Genomic DNA, 12100 nt, shown 5'->3' with positions numbered 1-12100 from the left:
GTGCCCAGGGACCCAGTGGCGCACGGCTGGGCGCTGGGTGGTGTCCGAGCTGGAGGTGGAGCCCAGGGCCACCCATGCCCGCCCAGCGGGGCGCTGCCCTCCCAGGCTGCCCAGGCTCCTCCCCCGGGTGGGGCTCCCTGTCACCCAGTTACCCAGGAGGCTGAGGCAGGAGGATCGCAAGTTCCAGGCCGGCCTGGACAGCTCGGTGAGACCGTGTCTTCTCCAGAGTGAAACAGGAAAGTTGTGAGGGTCGCTCTGTGGCGGAGGCCCAGGGTTCCACCCGACACCCCCTACACACACACACACACACACACACACACACACACACACACACGACACTGCGGCCCCACCTGCAGGGCTCACAATGGACGCTGGCGTCTTGCTGGGCCGAATGCCTCTCCCTGGACCCTGTCCCCTGTCCCCGGGGTCCTGACCCGCCGGCCGCAGCAGGCTGTGCCCAGGAGCTTCGCCCCGGGACCTCGGTGGTGGCTTCAGGGCTCACCTTTGCTGCGTCTCAGCCTGTGGACTTTTTTTTTTTTATCTTTTGAGGCAGGGTCTCGCTGTGCAGTTCAGGCCGGCCTTGAGCTCACTTTTGTAGCCCAGGCTGGTCTCGAACTCGGAAGAGATCCTCCTGCCTCGGCCTCCCGAGTGCTGGGATCACAGGCAGGCGCCACCACGCCCAGCTTGGCCTCGGGATTTTGAAAACTCCTGGTGTCCCTGCAGGGCTTCCTGTTTACTCCGGGGAGTTGTGGGGGAGGGACAGGGACAGGACGGTGTCGTCCCAGGAAGGGACGGAGGGGAAGAGGGCTGAGGTCGGGGCCGCCCAGGCCGCTCCCCGCAGCTCTGATTTCCTTTCCTTTCCCCATATGAGGCATCACGCACAGCCGGGTGGAAGGAAGCACTGCCGGCCCCAGGGTCCCCCGCCATGTCCCCGAGGGTCCAGTAAGCGGGCCCAGCTGAGTGAGAATTCCCAGGCCCCCGCTGCACCTCCTGATTCACCATTCAGAGCTGTGTACTGGGGCTCTAATTCCAGGGCTAAGAGCACCCCGTTACTTGTCACCCCAAACCAGCCTCGTCCCTGTGAGCAGTTGACACCTATGTCCACTTCCTGTCTCCAGAGGTCACGTCCTGGGCGTCTCCTGGCCGTGGAGCCCACACTTTGTGTCCTCCGTGGCATCTCCAGGGTCCTTCTGCGCCGTGGCTCCTGTTACAGCCGGGCTCCTTTTCTGGGCTGAGTAGTATTCTGGTGTGTGGGCCAACCTCGCCGTGTGTGTTCCTAGATGCTTAGATTGCTTGTCCCTTCCCGAGTGCTGTGGCTACTGCTGCCGGGAACACCGGTGTCCAGGGCTCCGTGTGGACGAGATGCTTCCCTTGCTTGCGGTGACTGGGTCTTGGGGACACTCTCTCTGTCCCCTCCCTCCACCCCAGGCCTTGAGCTTAAGATTCTCCTGTCCCAGCCTCCTGCGTGCCGGGGTCCGGGGCGGGCTCCACCTGAGCGTGCTGTGGGGCCTGTGGGTTCTGCTGCTGTAGCTCCCGTGGTCACCACTGTTCTCAAACAGTGTCTTTCCCCCACGTTGACTCATATGCAGGAAGGTTCTAGAAGGGGCTGAGAGGAGGTGTTAGTAATGCTGGGGCTCTGATTCTTTCCGAGTTGTTTTGTGGCACCAGGGAGGGAGCCAGGGCCTTGCGCTGCCAGGCGGCTGCCTGCCCGGAGCCACAGCCACACGCTTTCTCTAAAATTTCATTTTGAGATAGAATCTTATTAGGTTGCCAGGGTTGGGCTCAAACTTGAGATCCTCCTGCCTCAGCCTCTCAAATGGCTGGGATTACAGGTGTGCACCGTGCTCCAGGCCGGGTCAGTTCTGTTCCCTGCTGGGGTGAACCTGCTATCCTCCCCGACCCATCACCCACACCTCATCCTATTGGCCAGAGCAGGACTCTAGGCCCGCCCACTTTCAAGGCAGGGAAAGAGGCCCCACCCACTCTAGATGGAAGGAGGTGCCAGGGTGGGAGTGGGGAAGAGGGGTGGCAGTGGACCCCATCATAGCCCTAGTGCCAGGCGGGGGGCACAGCAGGGCACAGCCGTAGCACCTGGCCCGCCTCCGTCTGCACACCCTCCCCCTGGCTCATGTCCCACAACCACACAGCCTCCTAACTGCTGCCCCATTCCAGGCACCAACCTGCCCCAAGACCTTTGTACTGGCTCTGCCCTCTGCCTCAGGACCTTTGCACTGGCTCCAAGCCCCACTGATCGCTTCTCACTGTCTGGTTCGTCCACACAGTAGTGACTGGACCTGGAATCAGGTCCTGGTGCCCCCAGTTTTGCTGTGACCTCGTCTCTCTGGGCCTCAGTCTCCAGCTCTGTGACATAGTAATCTGTGCACCTTTCTCACAGGGCAGCAGGGCAGTGGCTGAGGTCCCATCATCCTTCCTGTGATGTCAGCTCGGCCACTGTACCCTGCAGGTGACAGATGGCTGGCCGTGGCAGAGGGTGGTTTAGGCCAAAAAGCAGTTTATTTGCACCCTCGGGCTTGTGAGCCACCCCCACTGTGGCCCCAGCCCAGGCTTTCTGTGCTGGGACCTGGACTTGGACTCACAGTCCTGGTCTCTGAGGTCCGGCCGTGTCAGATAAAGGGTGTGGGGAAGCAGAGGTGATGAACAAGGGACAGAGCGGCAGGGGCCGCCCCGAGGAGGTGACATTTGACCCGGACCCAAATAACTGGGAGGGTGCTTTGGGCAGAGGAAGGGCTGTGCAAAGGCCCTGGGGCAGGGCTGGGCGGCACATTGGGGGGTGGCAGGAGCAGGGAGAGGGCCCGCAGGCACAGTCCATCTGGTCACCTGTCTGGCAAGCGTTCTTTAGGGCACAGGAGGAGCCCAGGGTCTCGCTCAGTTCCGGTGTCCAGATCTGGCCCCACTCTCTGAGCTGGGCTCAGCATCATCCTGACCAGGGACCCTCAGGCCAGTGCTGCCAAGGACTGAGCTTCAGGAGCCACTCGCTGACTGCTGCTGTGTCCCGTTGGGAGGCCCACCTGCTGCCCACGGGGCCGCTGTGGTGGCCTCGGTGTCTCCTTTTCTCCTCTGTGAAACGTCTCCTTGTCCCTGGGACAGAGGGGAGGCGTGAGAGCCTGGCACTGGGCCTCTCCACATATGGGCTCCTATAGCGTGTGCAAAGCCCCGGCCTGGGCGTCCACAGCCAGGTGGACTCCACCCTCACAGCTCATAGCAGGGCACACTGGGAACCAGCTCCGGCAGCTCTTAAACACAGAGCCAGGCACCAGAGCCTTGCTATACCGCTAGAGGAGATGACACTGTGGGGTGCATGTGTTTGTGGGGCCTTTGGTTGCCAGGGCCTTCACTGGGGGCTTTCTCCAGAGTGGCTCGCGCTGTGCTGGGCCGGTACTGTGGGGGGCCCCTGCCTGGGCAGCGCTGGCTGACTTCAGACTCCTGGGGGCCTTCTTGCCTGGGCCTCCGCTGGGGGCCTTCCTGCCTGGGCCTCCCGCTGCTGGGGCGGCCACTACCCCCGGCCTGCAGGCTTGAGCTGGGCTTGGCCCTGGGGTAAACAAGCCCCGCCCCAGTACCCCCTTTATTTTTCTTTCTTCTATTTTTTTTTCAGAAGTGAGGCTGGAGCCCCCAAATTTGCCCCCTGAGCTCCGTCCCTAGCTCTTTTTTATTTTTTCTTTGGAACCAAGTTCTCGCCGAGTCGCTGGGGTTCAGGCTGAGTTCTAACTTACAGTCCCCCCCCTCGGCCTCCCGGGTGTCAGGATGACAAGTGCCGCCTGTATCATCTCTGTATGACAATCGGGGCCCAAGGCACGAGGGGGGTGGGCGCGGGAGGCCCAGGTGGGGCTCAGAGCTGGGGGGGGCAGAGTCCCCCCGGCCTTGTCCACTGGGGGAACCTCGGCCTCCTCCACCACGGCCCTTCCCTTGCGGCCCGAGCCCGGGCCTGGCCAGGCTGTCCCTGTGCCCCAGAGCCATGCTTGGCTGGTGGCCCCGCAGGACCTCTGTCCTTGAGGAGAGGAATGGAGATGCCCAGGGCCGCCTCCATCTGGTGACCTCAGGGCCGCCCAGCCGCTGCAGAGCCCCAGGCGCCTGGGAAAGCATGGACACAGGTCACGGAGACCAGTCCCTGGGGCGAAGGCCACGCCGAGTGACAGGGGACAGCTGTCCCGCCCCGGCTTCTCCCGCTGGGAGTGAGGGCCTCAGTTTCCCCGGGAGTGAGGGCTCCCCTGGGATCGCATGGCTCCGGCCCTGTCTAATTGCGAAGTTGCCCAGGCTGAGCTCGAACCTGTGATCCGCCCACCTCAGCCTCCCAGAGTGCTGGATTCCAGGCAGCGCCACCAGGCTCAGTTTAAAACAGTTCTTTTTTTTCTTCTTTCTTTGAGCCAGGGCTTTATTATACAGTTCAGGCTGACACTGAGCTGACCGTGTAGCTCAGGCTGACCTCACAGGGATCCTCCTGCCTCAGCCTCCCGAGTGCCGGGCTGACGGGCCTGCTTACCCGGTTACTTTTTAACACCATCTTGGGAGCATTAACTCCTCGGCCTCTTTGACCCTGGCTGTCTTAACCCGGGGACACAAGTCTGTGAGACTCCAGGGGAGAGTCCTTCATTTCCGCCTGTGTGCAGCTGGGGCCATCGGCTCTCCGCAGGCCGGGAGCAGGAGCAGCGGGTGTGGGTGACCTTAGTGCCCCGTCCCTGCTAACCGGAGAGGCTCGTCTGCTTGGACAGGTCAGAGTCGGCCCAGGGCAACCCTGGGGAGGGGCCTGGCCACCCCTTCTGACCTGTGACTGCTGGGACCCGGTGCCGTCCAGAAGTCCCACGAGGGGAGCTTTAGCTTCTCCCCGGTTTGTGGAGGTTGCAGTTCGCAGTCAGGGGTCCCCGGAGGGCCTGCAGAGCGCCGTGTGCACAGGCCGGGCCCTTAGCGACCCCCCATCTCCCCACGTCACAAACGCATCAGGGGATCCTAGTGTCACAACCCTGAGCTCTGCAAGCCCTGGGCACCCACCTGAGAGGCAGGGGGACATCTAGAGAGAAACCACAGCAGACACTGTCTCCGTCTGTCTGTCTGTCTTGGTTTGTCTATCTGTCTGTCTGTCTTCCTCCCCTGCCCTTTCTCTGCTGCACTGAGGATGGAACCCAGGGCCTTCACATCGTTTTGAGACGGGGTCTTGCTGAATAGCCCAGGCTGGCCTCGAACTCTTGGTGAGCCTCCCGCCTCAGCCTCCCGAGTGCTGGGATGACAGGTGTGCGCCACCACACCGGCTTGGCACCCGGTCCTCTGGCCCCTTGACTTTGCATCACTCATAACTCAGCTGTCTCCTCCTGACTCGGGCCCGATGGCGGCACGGAAGGTGATCATTAGGTTCCCCCGAGGCTGGCGTGGGTGCCCGCCATGCCCCTGGGTCGGCCAGGTTGGGGCCCAGGCGGAAGAGGTGACCATGTGGGGCCAGGCAGCCGGTGACTCCGTCCTTTTATGTCCAGATCTGCTTGTTTTTCAAGAAACTCAGGTTTTGCTCCAAACCCCAGGGGTTTTAAAGGTGACTCAGTTTAAGCAAACATCCTGCGGCCAGCAGGGGACCCAGAGGCCTACGAGGTCACCTGAGGGCGAGCCTGGCTAGGGCTGGTCTAGGAATACAGCTAAGCCAGGCGGGCCGTGGCCTAATTCACAGTGCCTAAGTCCCTTGACGGCCTTGAGCCTCAGTTTCCCCTCTGGGGACCCTGGTGGTAGCACCTGGCGGGGCTGGGCTGAGACCCAGGACCCGGGAGTGTTGTCACGGCATCTGAGAGGGGCCTCCGTGTGACCCCATGTGCTGGCGCTGCCGGTGCTGTGCGGGGGATTTGGCACTTGTCACAGGGTCCTGGTGAGGTTGGCTGCAGCCCTGGGTTAGGGGTTAGGGGCTCTGGGGATGCCCGGAGACCCCCAAACTCTGCACCTCCGTGTCTGGTCAGGAGCAGAGAGCCCCGAGGCACAGCTCCCCAGCATCGCCACGTCCCTGGCCTCTGTCAGAGGCTGAGGCAGGTGGATCTCCCCAAAACTGACACCGAATGAAGCCCACTTTTTTAAGGTGTGCGAGTCGGTCTTTAGTAAGGTCTCGGGATGGTGCAGCTGTGACCACTGTTCAGTTCCAGAGCGTCCCTCAGCCCTGCGCAAGTCCCCGAGGCAGTCACCTGGTGGCTCCCCCGAGGCCACTTCCTGTCCCTGGTGTCCCCGGTCCCCGCGTTTCCAGTCCCTGGAGCCCGGGCTGTGTGTCCCTGTGCAGAGCAGTGAGAGCTGTCCCCTCACAGACCTCTCCTCTGTCACAGCCCAGCCTGCTCTGCAGTGCTGTCATCCCAGGAGGGGTACACCGGGCGGGCCTAGGGGTCTCGACTGGCACCAGCCGCCGGACTGCGTGGCTCGAGTGTCCGGAGCGGCCCCGGGGCTGCCGGCCTCCCACGTGCAGGTGCTGAGCTCACACACTGGCCCCGCCAGCCCCTCTCTAGAGGATCGGCCCAAATCCCATACCTGAAAGGCCGGGTCACCTTCAGCTGGCCCCATGAACCCCTGTTTTCCTGTTGCGATGCTGGGGTTGGAGCCTAGAGTCTTGGCACTGAGCTGCACCCCAGCCATTCTGCTTTGAGGTGGGGTCTCTGTAAATCGCTCGTTGTCTAAGCTGGGCTCCAACATGGGATCCTCCTGCGTCAGCCTCAGGGCGCTGGAGACACCGGTGTGCACCACCACACCCACTGCCCTCTTGGGGTTAAGCAGAAGCGGCTCTCACGGGGGACCCCAGCTCTGTGCCTGTGTGCGGAGCCCCTCCTGGTCCGGCCCCTGCCAGGTCTCCAGAGGCCTCTGGTCCCCCAGGCCTGCTCCCAGGCAGCTGGCGTCATCCGGTGCTCCGGGTCACCACACCAAGGTAGTGAGTGGGTCATTGCCTGGCCCCGCAGCCCTGTCCTGGCCTGGGTGCCTGCTGGTCAGAGTCCAGGCCTAGTCCAGCCCTGGGTGTGGGCTCCCTGTGTCTCTCACACCAGCCAGAGGCTCCTGTTTCTCTGGCCTTGAATGACTTCCTCTTTTGTGCCTAACCTGTGTGCCTGCCCTGGAGGGTAGTGTGGGTCCAAGGCAGGGCGAAGGGACAGGGACGGGGCGCCACTTTGGAAGGCCAGTCTGAGGGGTGACAATGCAGTTGGGTTTTGGGTAAACAGTAGAGCAGACCCTTTGTACGGGAAGTTGCTGCAGGTGGAGAAGGCAGTTTGTGCAAAGGCCCTGGGGCAGGGCGGAGCCTGGCTCTTGGGGGCTCATAGCGGAGGTTGTGGTGCAGCAGAGGGAGTAGGGAAGGAGGGGCTGACCTCGCCTGCCCGCCGCCCACCGACAGCTCACTTCCTGGGCTGCTGCTGGCTTCCTCATTGCAGGGTCCATGGTGCAGCCGCTGTGGCCACGAGGTCTCAGGGGCTGGCCTGGCCTGACCCCGAGCTCTTCCTCCCGTCTTGCTGTTCCTCCCGTCTGATTCTGGATTGACTGCCAAGTCCACAGTGCTCTGCCTTCTCTGGCAACATCTTTGGGAGGCGTGGGCGGGGAGTGTGCCTTGGTTTCCACATCCCACAGTGTGAAGCAGCAGCTCCCATGGAAGTCTGTTGTGGAGGTCTGTTCTGACCATCCATCAGTCAGTCAGTCAACAAAAGCTCAAGAGTGGCCACCAAGATAAACCGGGACAGGGTGGCTTTAACAGGGCAGGGAAGGCAGAGGGCAAGAGGCCGTGGCCTCAGGGGGAGAGGTCCCCGCAGGGATCAGGAAACAGTTGAGAGGCGCGTTCAGCTGCTGGACTGGAACTGGGCCTGGGAGGTCCCATGCAGGAAAGGGTAGAAGGGGGCGGGGCCGGGAGAGAGGAAGGGGAGAGGGCAGCTTCTCCCCAAAACCCAGGAGGCCGGGGCCCTTGGCCCGCCCTGCTGGTGACGCAGGCTGTGACGGGCACAGCGGGAGGAGGCAGGGCTGCCTCTCTTCCTCCCTCACTATTTTTAAACTTAATTTCCTGGAAAACGGGGCAGCAGCTCTCGCTAGGGAGATAATGGCTCACTCACTTCCAGACTGGGCGGGCGCCTGGCAGCTGCAGCTCTGGCCTGCTTCACCCCCGTCCCCTCCGTCCTCCTGGCCCCCGGGTCCCCTGGACATGACGGCTGGGTGGCCACCGTCCGGGGACCTGGGCCACCAACTGCCCGCTGGCCCCGGCCCGACCCTGGCCCTGAGTGGGGGAGGACCAGGGCTGCTGCCGTAGGGGACCCCAGCCTGGGGCTCCACGGAGCGGACCTCCCCTCTCCCCACCGGGAAGCCAGAGGTTCGAGCTCACTGTGGGCCTGCCTTTCCTGGGTACAGGAGGCTGAGGCGGGGGGTTGCAAGGCCAGCCTGGGCGTCTCAGAGAGGAGTGGGCAGGTGGCTGACCCGAAAGCCATCCTGGCCCCTCCCCAGCATCTGGTGGCCGCTTGGCTTCTGTTCTTCCTCCCCCCCTTTCTTACTTTGGGGACAGGGGGTCCCTGAGGGGCCCAGGCGGGGCTTTAACGTGCCATCTCCCTGCTCAGCCTCCCGGGTCTGCAGTGGCTCCCCTGGCCCCGAGGCAGGAGCCCCTTGTCTAGGCCTGTCTGCAGCCCAGCCCAGCCCGGGACCCAGCCTGTGACCGTGGTCAGGTCCCCTCCCCTCGGTGGCCCTCAGGGACAAAACGAGAGGACAGTTAGCACCACCAGCCCTGAGGGACAGCCTGCTTCCCCGAGAGCCGGGAAGCCCCGTGCAGTGGTGCTCACCGCGATCCCAGCACTGTGGGAGGCTGAGGCCCTAACCCTAACCCTAACCCGCCCAGCCCCGGCACCTTAGCGAGCGCTTATGTCAAGACAGACAGCAGAAGGGGCTGGGGTGAGGCTCGGCGCAGAGGCCCCAGGGCCGTCTCCAGGGCGGGTCACTGCGTGGTCTAAGGGCACAGCACGGGGTCTCCAGGGGCGGCCCCCCACCTGCCCGAGCTCCCTTGCCCGCCCTTCCTCGTTGCATGGGCCAGGGCCACTCCTCCTGGGGGGCTCCTCGGCCTGTGCCTTCAGTGCTGGGGCCCCTCAGGGTCTGTGGTCACAGCCTCAGCCGCCATCGGAGACTTGGGGACAGAGCAGGACCCCTGGCCTCCATGCCTGCTCCCACATCCCCCTGGTGGGGAGAGCTGGGCCCGGGACCGAGTCTGGGCAGTGTCATGGGGTCGAGGGGTTGGGGCTGCACTCAAGGCCTCCCCACCTGTCAGGGACTCCCCGCAACCCCGGCATTGGGCCGTCGGAGCCCAGTGACCACACCCCACACCAGGCTCCTCCCCGTCCCCGGGTGCCGGGCTGTGTCCACACAGGTGACCTGGAGATGGGGCCTGCGTGGTGGCCACTCCCTGCGTGGTGGCCGCTACCTGCTGCTCCTGGCCTTTTCCAGGGGTCCCCGGCCCTCGGCCAGGGAACAAGTCCATGTGTGAGCGGGGCAGGGTCAGGCAGGGCCTCCGGTGACCCGGACGGCATGGCGGCCAGCAGGGTCATCCTTGGGCTGAAATCTCTCCTCCTGTTCCCCTCAGGCCTGGCTCAGAAGAAGGTGGCCCTAGCAGAGGTGAGTTTCCAAAGTGGGGTACAGAGCTGGGGTCCCTGCCTGACCCGCCTGGGCTGGGAATTGGTGGAGGGCAGCCTTGGGAAGAGGACTGGGGGTAGGACAGGCCTCTGCCAGTGGGCAGGCAGGGTGGACCTGGGGGCGGTAGGGGAGGCATGCACTGGGGGTGCTGGGGGGCTGGCAGCCCTGCTGGACAGGGTGGGTCCCTGGGCACAGCCAGGCTCCCGAGTCCCAGAGGAGCTGGAGTAGCCTTGGCCTCCCAAGCCTGCCCCTCTCCCATGGACACCCCCTGCCCACACGTGCTTCTGAGCACCCCACGTCTGCGAAGCCCCCGCCCCACCGTGTGGTGGGAGCCGGCAGGCAGGTATGTGAGGAGCCTGCCTGCCCCCTGGTGGCCGCCGCAGAGGCCGCACCAGAGCCCGCCTAGGAGGGGCCAAGATGGGGACAGGGCCCCTGAGGCCACCCAGGCATCGGCCACCTGGTGGTAAACATGGGCGTTTGGTAGACGTGGGGGGTGAACCGGGGTCCCCAAGGGTCACACGGCAGGCTGGGTACAGAGAGACACAGTCTGGCCATGTCGGTCATATTGAGGGTCCACTGTTGTCCACCAATGACAGCCCGTTGCAGCTGGGGGACACCCTCGGGGAGCAGCAAGGCCTGCAGGGCCTCACCAGGGTCCCTTCTCTGGGCCCCTCACCCCTCGTCCCCGTGGGCGACCAGGGCGGTCATCAGGCCCTGCCCGGTCCCTCAGGCCCTCACGCTTCTGGCTTCCTTGTCCCCAGGCCCCGTCAGTGACTGGACAGCCCGGCCCAGGCCATGGGAAGAGGCTGGGACACCGAGGTGTGGACGCGTCCGGCGAGACCACCTATAAAAAGGTCCCTGGGCTCGGCCCCGTGGGCAGGGTGGGGCGGGACACCCCCACCACAGAACCAGGCAGGGGCCCTGCTCTGGGCACCTCAGACCTGGCCCACGGCCACCGTCCCCACCCTGGCCTGAGCTGCTTAGCAGCTTGGTGTGCGCCTGTCATCCAGCCCTCTGGGAGGCTGAGGCAGGAGGATCACAAGTTCAAGCCCAGCCCGGGCAACTGAGGAACTTGGTGAGCCCCTGTGTCTAAATAAAAATGGTACTGGACCCACAGGCCCTGGGTTCCGTCTCCAAGGAAGGAGAGTGGGTCAGGATGGGTGGCCCCTTCCTGGCCGCTAGGGCGGGTCCCCTCTGTGCCTGGGGCCACAGAGGCCTGCGGGGTCAGGTGGCCCAGGTGCAGCTGGCCATCAACCCTCTCCCAGAGCACGAAGGATCCCAGGGCTTGACGTCCCCATGTGTCCCTGCAGACCACATCGTCCACCCTGAAGGGCGCCATCCAGCTGGGCATCGGCTACACCGTGGGCAACCTGAGCTCCAAGCCGGAGCGCGATGTGCTCATGCAGGACTTCTACGTGGTGGAGAGCATCTTCTTCCCCAGGTGGGCCTGGCTTGCGCCCTCCGGCAGCGAGGGGGCTGCTGGCGAGGAGCGGCCTCCCTCCCCTCTGATCATGGCGCCTGAGACAGAGGCGCCCCATGTAAAAGCCACTGTTAGACACAGGAGCGAGAAGAGGTGGCCATTCGCTTTTATCTCGCGTGAAAATACCCCCAGGTGACCCAGGGCTGGTCAGGTGGCCCCTGGTGTTAGGGTCGGGCGTCACCGCCGTTGCTAATGTGCAGCTTTTGTAACCAGCAGTTCTGGGTGGTGGTCTGTGCTCCAGCCATCACGTCTGCATTCCAGCCAGGAAACAGCACACATTGTTTCTGCTCTGCTAACGTCTCCCGTGGCAGAGAGTGGTCTCCAGATGACCACACCTAGCTGGGCATCCCCAGTGTCCCAGAAGGAGCCCCGTGTCACTTTTGGAAATAATGGGCCAGATGGGGAGAGGGACCCCCAGAAAGCCACTGTCCCTCACCATCCCCCTGCGTCCTCTTCCACAGTGAAGGCAGCAACCTCACCCCTGCCCACCACTTCCAGGATTTTCGGTTCAAGACCTACGCACCAGTCGCCTTTCGTTACTTCCGGGAGCTCTTTGGGATCCGGCCAGACGATTACCTGGTGAGCACAGGGCAGCGCAGCCCGGCCGCAGCCAGGCTCCAGGCAAAACTCAGAGCACAGAGAGGGGCTTTGGTGCAAAGTCCCTGGGGTCGGTCCCTTGCACCACACAGAAGAAAAGTTGGGTGTGGCAGTGCTCACCTGTAATCCCAGCAGTTAGGAGGCTGAGGCAGGAGGGTCCTGCGAGTTTGAGGCCATCCCCACACACAGTGCGCCCACGAGAGAGGAAGGCGGGTTTGAGGTCATGGTTTACTCCACGGTGGGTTATGCTGCCCTGAGCTTGTGGCCAGCCCTTCCCGTCAGGGCAGCATCCCTTACCGGTCACCACCTCCACCATAGAGGAGGGAGACCAAGGTCCCTGTGGTCTCTGGACGGCCACCCCCACACCGGCTTCCTCCCAGGAGCGTGGAGCTGGGGCCGGCGCTGAGCACGCCCGGG

General features: G+C 63.9%; 1 protein-coding gene across 4 annotated transcripts in view; it reads left to right on the top strand.

Annotated features, from left to right (window-relative positions):
- The window catches only part of Pip5k1c (phosphatidylinositol-4-phosphate 5-kinase type 1 gamma), a 33171-nt gene that overhangs the window by 5646 nt on the left and 15425 nt on the right, over positions 1 to 12100 (top strand). For all 4 annotated transcript variants that reach the window (XM_013144766.3, XM_003460824.5, XM_013144778.3 and 1 more), the window contains exons 2-5: positions 9557 to 9588; positions 10368 to 10460; positions 10917 to 11047; positions 11548 to 11665. In XM_013144766.3, coding sequence (XP_013000220.3) covers positions 9557 to 9588; positions 10368 to 10460; positions 10917 to 11047; positions 11548 to 11665 — 374 coding nt within the window. The remainder of the gene's footprint in view (positions 1 to 9556; positions 9589 to 10367; positions 10461 to 10916; positions 11048 to 11547; positions 11666 to 12100) is intronic.

Source organism: Cavia porcellus, unplaced genomic scaffold (genome assembly GCF_034190915.1).
Source record: "Cavia porcellus strain 051 isolate PalLab524CR breed Dunkin Hartley unplaced genomic scaffold, mCavPor4.1 scaffold_17, whole genome shotgun sequence".
Lineage (NCBI taxonomy): Eukaryota > Metazoa > Chordata > Mammalia > Rodentia > Caviidae > Cavia > Cavia porcellus.
The sequence above is the reverse complement of the archived record's forward strand: the minus strand, read 5'-3'. Positions and strand labels throughout refer to the sequence as shown.